Source organism: Hevea brasiliensis, chromosome 12 (assembly GCF_030052815.1).
Source record: "Hevea brasiliensis isolate MT/VB/25A 57/8 chromosome 12, ASM3005281v1, whole genome shotgun sequence".
In the NCBI taxonomy this organism is placed as follows: domain Eukaryota; kingdom Viridiplantae; phylum Streptophyta; class Magnoliopsida; order Malpighiales; family Euphorbiaceae; genus Hevea; species Hevea brasiliensis.
In genome coordinates, this window is record NC_079504.1 from 21,309,617 (window position 1) to 21,318,565 (window position 8,949).

General features: G+C 33.1%; 1 protein-coding gene across 2 annotated transcripts; it reads left to right on the forward strand.

Moving 5' to 3' along the window:
- Positions 1–2,446: 2,446 nt before the first annotated feature.
- LOC131171354 (disease resistance protein RPV1-like) lies at positions 2,447–8,949 on the forward strand. Of its 2 annotated transcripts, XM_058131261.1 has the most exons (6): positions 2,447–2,548; positions 3,272–3,828; positions 5,159–6,257; positions 6,384–6,683; positions 6,796–8,256; positions 8,383–8,949. In XM_058131261.1, exons 2-6 carry the CDS (start codon positions 3,353–3,355, stop codon positions 8,932–8,934), a joined length of 3,888 nt encoding a protein of 1,295 aa, XP_057987244.1. In that variant the 5' UTR covers positions 2,447–2,548; positions 3,272–3,352; the 3' UTR covers positions 8,935–8,949. The 2 variants fall into 2 exon arrangements, with proteins under 2 accessions (XP_057987244.1, XP_057987243.1); XM_058131260.1 differs by lacking the exons at positions 2,447–2,548; positions 3,272–3,828 and having other exon boundaries at positions 5,295–6,257; positions 8,383–8,506; positions 8,582–8,949.

Here is an 8,949-nt window from a genome sequence, read left to right on the forward strand (position 1 = left end):
TTCCTTGGACTTTTGGGCCTATTTTATCTCTCCAGCTGACTTCAAATTTATCATGTTTTTCATACACTGAATTTTATCGTCTACTTTCAATACATAAATTCTCAGACCCACTAAACTCCTGGGTACCACTTCGAATGTTCCCAACAGTCCGGCCCAAAGCAAATCCTTTAAAAATTAAAAAGACAAATTTTTTTTTTATTATTTTTCAGATCTTAATTTGACTCAATATTTTTCTTTACATTAAAGCCAAAATAAAAAAAAATATATATTATTTATATTAGAATTATTTAAATACCCTTAAATCACAAGAAAAGTTATTTTTAAGGGAGAAATTATGTTTCTTTCTATTCTAATAATCCAAACACAAAGAAAATTAAATTTCATTTAATTTTATTTAATTTCACTTCATTTCCATCCAAACAAAGGGTTTAAGAGCTGAGCATCAAAGTTCCACTTCCAACCACCCGGTACTTCTCAATTACCAGCAAAGCTCCACAAATATGTGTTTTATTGGTCAAACCTAAGTTTGCGTGGACAGCCCCTTACTACAGCTTCTAAAAAGACACAGAGACCTTCACCACAGCCATGTCCTAATGATCTCTCACTAAAAACACCACATTCGCCAATAATTTCCCCTATTCAAGTTAACACCTGACAAAGTCGAACCATTTACTGACCAAGCCCTTGCTCAAATGAGGAAATTAAATAAAATCGAACCACATTTATAATATACACTTGCAGACAAGAATATGCTTTGGAATCCAGTGAAAAAGGACCGGATACCTCCATGGCGTTCTACTTCTTTAGACATTAACTGCCCAACTCAAAGGATGCAGATAAGAGCTATTATCTAACCATATATCTATCCATCGTATGAAAGGGGCGATAAGCCAACAACTATAGTGAAAATACCAGAAACTATTCTCAAATAAAGCACCAATCATTTCAAATGCACCAAAAATGGATTACTATCCATATCCCAAAAATAAAACGTAAACAGAGACATTAAACAAATGCAAGAAAATTTTCGACTTCCTTTCCCATTATTAATGATGCTATGTGTGCAAAAACCTTCAAACAAACAAGAAATTGAGAACGCAAGAAATTCGAATACAAATCTAAAACTAAAATCAAATAAAAAATAAAACCAAATTACTTACCCGTTGAGCGCTGAAATCAGAAGCAGGAAATTGAGAACAAATTATTGTCAAGAGCGCTGAACCAAAATTACTGAGCAACTCCTCACTGTCGAGAAAGAGAGAAAAGAGGAAGAGCCGTTTTGAGAAAGAGAGGAGATAAAATGCGGCTGTCAACATTAGGGTTTTAAGTCTTATAATCTAAACTTTCTGACGGATTTCTGACGGAATTATTGTCCGTCACAAATTTTGTTAATAACCCGTCGCTAATTAGTTTAATATTCGTCACTATTAGCTTAAATTGATACCCGTCATTAATCCGTTGAAAGTCTGTCGCTAAACGAAATTTTTTCTGACGGATTTATTTCCGTCGCAAATTCCGTCTCTGAAACAACTGTTTTTTTGTGGTGAATTTCTCAGATTTTTGAGTGAGAGAAAATTATGGAATTATGGATAGTGGATGAGGAAAGGAGAATGAAAGGAATGATGATCAGGTTAGGAAAATATAGGATTTAATTTTGTTAATTTAAGTTTTTTATTATTTTATTTAGTTTTTATTATTAATAAAAAAATATATTAAAAAATTTAAATAAACGATACCCAATTTAAGGATATATAGTAATGAGATATTTAAAATTTAATTTGTAATATAAAAGTTTTAATTTTCAACAAAAAAATTTAGTAGTTATTTTTTAATTTTTTTTTACTGATAAGATATTTATTATATTAAAATTATATATTTTTTTATTAATTTAATTTTTATTGGGAAAAGTATAAATTTATTTTTCATCTACTCATAATTATAATAATTAAAATTATATATATTATTTTAAAATTTATTTACTTGAAACTATTAATTAATAAAAATATGATTTTTTAATTTAATAAATATTATATTAATATAAATAATTTAAAAATTAATTATTAAATTCATAAAAAAATCTTATATTACTTAAATTTAAATTAAAAATTAAAAATTTATATTATAAATTAAAAATTTAGACACTTTAGCGTGAAATATTTCTAAAAATTAGTGAAAGATTATAATATTAATAGATTAATATATAAAAAATAATTTAGTTATATTTTAAAAATATAAATACCGACTCAGTACTAAATGGTAATTAACAAAAATAAAATAAAATAAAATAATGCTGACCGTTTACTCGGTTAAATATTGTGAGGTTGCTCCCAAAGTCTTTGTTCGATAGTGAGAGGCACCCAATGCCTTCTTCCGCTGATGGAAGGTTGGAAGTACTTTCTCGGAGTTAGAGACAGTCACTACCCAAATTGGATTTTGACGAATTATCTCTCTCTTTCTTGTTTGCGCTATTACCTGATCGAAGCAAAAAAAAAAAAAAAATGTTGCCTTTATGATCTTTTCACTGTAAATCAAGGTTCTAATCATCAAGGTATTCATTTTAATTCTTTGCTTTATGCATTTTTTGATCGATATGCATATTGGGTTCCTCTCTTTCTCATTTGATGGCTTTGATTTGAACTTCAACTTTAGTTTGAGCTTGGAATTCTTTTTGGGAAGGGATGTGAACTTGGGTAGTTGGGTTTAATCAATCGTGCTTCAGATTAGAAAATTGTTAAACAGCAATTATATAAGTGTTGATGGATTGGGTTGGAATTTTTTTTTTTTTATCAAACTGCATTTTTACAGATTGAATTGAATTTTTCTTATTTAAAAACATAAACTGATCCAAACTGCAAGCAATATATATTTCTATTTTTTTGGCTCTTAATCTTTCTTTCTTTTATATTTATATATATATATATATATATATATATATATATGATTGTATTTACATGCAATTGCTTTAAAAACAATGACTATATATATATTGGAACACTTTCTTGATAGAGTTGGAAGATTCAAATTCTTTTGAGGGAATTTACTATGTATATAATTGGTGTCTAAGAATTTTTGCATTTACATCAATTGGTTTAGCTGCTTTTTTGTTACCACTAAGCATTGTATTGGATGGGCTAATCTCGATCCATAAATTGTGGATTGAATAAAATAGCTCCAATTTGATCCGCCAAGACCATATTTCTATTCTCTCTTTCTGTGTTCCTGTCTTTGTCTTTTGGTTCACTGGTTATTAATGTTGATTTCTTTATTTTAGTTTCCCAGGAGACGAGGGAGCCTTTGCTGAATTCCAACTTGAAGTGATTTTTTGGTCACCAGTATATTGTAACAGTCCATTATGGCATCTTCCTCCATGGCTCGAAAACAAAAGTATGATGTGTTCCTTAGCTTTAGAGGAGAGGATACCCGTTATAATTTTACTAGCCATCTATATAAAGCTTTACGTGGTAAAAAAATCAAAACCTTCATAGACAATAACCTTAAAAGAGGGGAAGAAATAACACCGGGCCTTTTGAGAACAATTGAAGAATCAATGATTTCTGTAATCATTTTGTCCAAAAATTATGCATCTTCTCCATGGTGCTTGGATGAAATGGCGAAGATACTTGAATGCAAGGAAATTTATGGTCAGACGGTTTTACCAATCTTTTACGATGTAGATCCATCTGATGTTGAAGGACTAAGTGGCAGCTTTGGAGATGCATTTATTGAGCTTGAGAAGAACTTTAAGGAGAAAATGGAAAGGATGCCCCATTGGAGGGCTGACTTGATGAAAGTTGCCAATATATCAGGATGGGTTTCCTGTGTGATAAGGTATGTGTCAATTCCTTTATGTTTTTTTTATTTTCATTTTTAAGGTTTCATAAATATAAAGGAATATTATAAAATAAACTTTGTGGTATTTTTATGCAAATGTAAATGTAATTGACAATTAATTTTACAATAGAAAGCAAAATACATACATCTAAGACCCTATTTGGTATCAATTATTTTGTCTATTTTTTGTTGTTTTTGCTTGATACTGAAAAATTGTTGGAAAACAAGTAGATAAAACAAGTAAAATCCACTTTTCTAGTTTTCAAATGGTTGTAATAACATGTTTTTCACCTTTAAAGCAAAAAACAAAATGGGTACCAAATGGACTCAAAAATAGCTTTTTTGTTAGTAAAATCGTGGGTCATAATTCATGAAATCCACTTGAGTTGAGCTAGCAAACAAGTGCCATGCTTGTGTGTGTTGTCAGGTTTACATAAATGTGACTTATTACGTTTATCCCATCTCAACCATTAAATTCAAATTTAGTGGCCGAGATTTCATCTGTGTAAAATCTGGCCATCCATTTCCTTCTGTGGACCAGAATGGCTTTCCTTCACAAAAAGAATATATTCTCTTTTGACTTTGTTTGTTAATTCATTAAGAAACCAAAATGTTTAATATTCAATAATTCAAGAACTAAATTGTTTGATTTCAAAAATGGAAGTATTTGAAAAAGAGGACTAGAAATGTACTTATTCAGTTTATTTTGAAACAAAACCATCAACTTTTGTTAAAGAAAATATGTCTTAACATTCCAAATTTGTTTTAAACATGGATGATGATTCCTAAACCATTGAGAAATTATGTTCAATACTGTCTTTTGGATATTGAATGACAACAATTTTTCCCCCTAAAAAAATCTTTATACTCAACAAAAATAGTGTTTTATTTCAGAAAACAAATGAGGAACCTAGACAAAAAAAAAAAAAAAATGTATGTCTTTTCTCACTCTTTAAATTTCTGTTGAGTGATTAAACAAATGAAGGAAAATTTTGTTATATGCTTATAAACGTTTTTCCTTTTTCATATTTTTTTGCTGTGTAGAAGGCTGATGTGGGGAAAAAAGGAAGAAAATAATTGCAATTTGACTTATACGCAGCAATACCTAATTAATGGATAGAACTAATGGTGTTAATTTAACAAGGTTTCAGGACTTGATGAAAGGAAAAAAAAGGATCTGGACTTTATTGATAATAAGTGTACAATATGAGGACTTTTGATGTAGTTAATTCTCTTGTTGTAAAATTGTGTGTTTAGAAGAAACCTTTCATTAATTTTTTTTTTCTCTTTATTATACTTTTTGTCTCAGCTCTTTTAATTTTGTTAGGGATGACGCTGAAGTTGTGAACGAAGTTGTGAAAGAAGTGGAACATATTTTGAGGAAATTGAATCATGCATCCTCAGGAGATTCAAAGGGTCTGATTGGAATAGACTCACACATTAGGCTGATTAAAAATTTGTTATGCATTGGGTTGAAAAGTGTTCGTATTGTAGGAATTTGGGGTATGGCTGGCATAGGTAAAACAACTATTGCTAGAGCTATTTTCAACACTCTCTCAAATCAATTTGATGCTTGCATTTTTCTTGAGAATATAAGGGAAGAATCAAAACAATTTGTGGGGCTACGTCGTTTAAGAGAAAAGCTTCTTTCTGAATTGTTAGAGGAGGAAAATTTACATACTATCACTCTCAATGTAGAATCTATTTTCATTAAGGACAGGATCCGCAACAAAAGGGTATTGCTTGTCCTTGATGATTTGAATGATGTGGATCAGCTAGAAGTCCTAATTGGAAGATGTGATTTTGCTTTGGGAAGTAGAGTTATTTTGACATCTAGAGATAGGCATGTTCTTAAGAATAGAGTTGATGAAATATATGAAGTTGAGGGATTAGATAATGATGAAGCTCTTCAATTGTTCAGTTTGAATGCTTTTAAGAAAAATTATCCCACTTCTGATAGATTGGAGCTATCAAATAAGGTGGTGAACTATGCTCAAGGAAACCCCTTGGCACTTAAAGTTTTGGGTTCCTTCCTGTTTGACAGAAGGAGAGAAGATTGGGAAAGCGCATTGGATAAACTTGGAAGAATTCCTCAGCCTAAAATTTTTCATATGTTGAGAATAAGTTTTGATGCGCTAGATGACGAAGAGAAAAATATATTTCTTGATATTGCATGTTTTTTCAAGGGGCAACAAATTGACTTCGTAAAGAGAATATTAAATGGTTGTGGTTTCTCAGCAGGCATTGGAATTAGTGTTCTTGTTGATAAATGCCTTATTACCATTCTAGGAAACAAGTTGGAGATGCATAACTTGCTGCAAGAATTGGCTCATGAAATTGTTCGGCAAGAATCTGTTAAAGAGTTGGGCAAGCGCAGTAGATTGTGGAGTCCTACTGATGTTTGTCAAGTGTTGACCAAAGATCTGGTGAGAGCCATATGCATGATATATATCCATATGTATATACATACATATGTATATATATATTTTTCCCGTTCATCTTTGCATATTTGTGTAACTTATGCTTTATTTTTTCTTTGTTGTGATGTTCAGGGATCTGAAAAAGTTGAGGGAATATTCTTAGACACAGCTAAAATCGGAGAAATGAACTTGAGTTCCAAAGCCTTCAAGAGGATGCGTAATCTTAGACTACTCAAAATCCATGATTCTATAGTTGGAAATAAGTGTAAAGTGCATCTGCCTGATGGCCTTAAGTTTCTTTCTGATAAGTTGAGGTATCTTCATTGGGATAGATATCCTCTGAGCTCTCTGACGCCCAAGTTTCAAGCAGAGAATCTTGTTCAACTTAACTTGCCTAACAGCTGCGTTAAAAAACTATGGGAAGGAGTGCAGGTATTCTGTATTATTTATCTCAATTCCCTTTCTTTCCCTACTTCTTGTCAAAAATGCATTGTAGGGTGAGTGTGTGCTAATTTGTTGTACTTAATCATATGGTTTTTTGTAGAATCTTGCGAGTTTGGAAGAGATCAGCCTTAGTAATTCTGAGCACTTGACCACATTTCCAGACCTCTCACAAGCCAAGAATCTTGAAAGAGTGAATTTGGATTACTGCACTAGCTTGGTGGAAGTCCCCTCTTCTATTCGGTTTCTAGACAAACTTACATTTTTTAGTATGAGATGCTGCACAAGTGTTGTGAGCCTCCCTAGTGGCATTAAATTGAGATCACTTAAGACTCTTAACCTTTCCGGCTGCACAAATCTTAGGGAGTGTCCAGAGATTTCAGAGAATATAACGTATTTAAATTTAAATGGGACTGCAATAGGACACCTTCCCAAATCAATTGGGCATCTCAGTGGACTCGTTGCACTGAATATGAAGGATTGTAAACAACTATGGGATCTTCCAGAGAGCTTGCATTTGTTGAAATTCCTTCGGACTACCAATTTTTCTGGCTGCTCATCTATCACCAAGTTTCCGGACATTTCAACTAATATCCAATTCTTGTACTTAAGTGAAACTGGAATAGAAGAACTCCCCTCGACAATTGGTGAGCTCTCCAAACTCTCTTGTTTGGATCTGAAGAACTGTAAAAGGCTTAAGAATATTCCTTGTACCATTTCTAAGTTGGCATCACTTGAAAAGCTTATTGTCTCTGGCTGCTCAAGTATAAACAAGTTTCCAGAGGTTTCAAAAAGCATAAAGAAGTTGTTCTTATGTGGGACAGCAATAGAGGAAATTCCATCATCAATCGAGTATTGCTCTGAACTCGTTGAATTGAGCATGCAAAATTGCAAAAAGTTTCGTATTCTTCCAAGTTGCATTTGTAAGTTGAAATCTTTGCAAAAGCTTATTCTCTCAGGCTGCTCCATATTTGAATATTTTCCGGAAATTTTGGAGGCAATGGGATCATTAAGATGCCTTTATTTAGATGGAACAGCCATGATGAATTTGCCCTCCCCAATTGAAAATTTAAAGGGGCTTTCTAGCTTGGAATTGAGAAACTGCAAAAGAATTCAAGGATTGGCAGAACTGATGTCAATTATAGACAGTTCAGGTTCACATTTACAATACCTGAGGAAGCTATATCTAACTGGTTGTGGGATGGTCTACATCCCGGACTGCATCGGCTACTTGTTCTCACTAGAAGTATTGGATCTAAGTGGAAACTCTTTTTGTCACCTACCTGATAGCATCAGAATGCTCACAGAGCTGCAATACCTCGGTTTGAGGGATTGCAAGTTGCTACGTTCAATAACAGCACTTCCACCCCAGTTGACAAAATTAGATGCAGATAACTGTTTCTCACTCGGATATGTGTCAATAATTGATTCGACTATAGTCGAGGGAAACATTTTTGAATTCCTTTTCACTAATTGCAGAAACTTGCATGCAGTTGCAAAGCACAACATCATGACAGATGCACTAACAAAATTTCAGCTTTATTCAAAAAGATTGCACAATCAGGTCTCTCTCCTCCCTCTCCTTCCCCCCCAAACCACACCCCCCCCCCCCCCCACCCCCTTTCTTCTAATGTTTATTTATTTTAACCGACCATCTCCCATGTTAAAAATCATGATTTTTGTGGTGCAGATGCCTTCTGTGCGAGCAGGGGAATCTGGTTTTTGCTTCCCTGGAAGTAGTATTCCAAAGTGGTTCAGCCATCAAAGTTCGGGATTGTCCATGACAATCCAGCTGCCTTCACATTGGGATAATAGTGAGTTCTTAGGTTTTGCCCTGTGTGCTGTTATTGCTTTTAACAACCAGAGCACAAACGACCTTGGTTTCCAAGTTAAATGCAGATACCATTTCAGAAATGATCATGGTGACTGCAACGATCTCTACTGCTATTTTGGTGGTTGCTATGGTAGGAATTACTGGGGGGGAGAGGATTGTGGAGCAGCTCATACATTCTTTGGGTTTGATCCCTTTGTGGATGTTACCAGAGATGATTGGTTTGGCAAATACAGTAAGCTTCTCGTGGAATTCTACCCTGAAGATATGAACGGTTATCGTTTAGTTTGTTCTAATGTTATCAGTTGCGGGGTTCGAATGCTTCATTCTCAAGAGGAAAGATTCTGTCAATGTGATTTTTTTTTTAATAAGATTGGGCGTGTTCCTATTTGGAAAATGTTTCACTCTTAAGATACTTAAAACTGA

What these genes read in the sequence shown, in the direction of transcription:
- LOC131171354 (XM_058131261.1), top strand. Translation starts at nt 3,353, where the DNA reads ATGGCATCTTCCTCCATGGCTCGAAAACAAAAGTATGATGTGTTCCTT. An exon ending in TGGGTTTCCTGTGTGATAAG is followed by an intron (nt 3,829 to 5,158) that starts GTATGTGTCAAT and finishes TAATTTTGTTAG; the next exon opens with GGATGACGCTGAAGTTGTGA. An exon ending in CAAAAAGATTGCACAATCAG is followed by an intron (nt 8,257 to 8,382) that starts GTCTCTCTCCTC and finishes TTTGTGGTGCAG; the next exon opens with ATGCCTTCTGTGCGAGCAGG.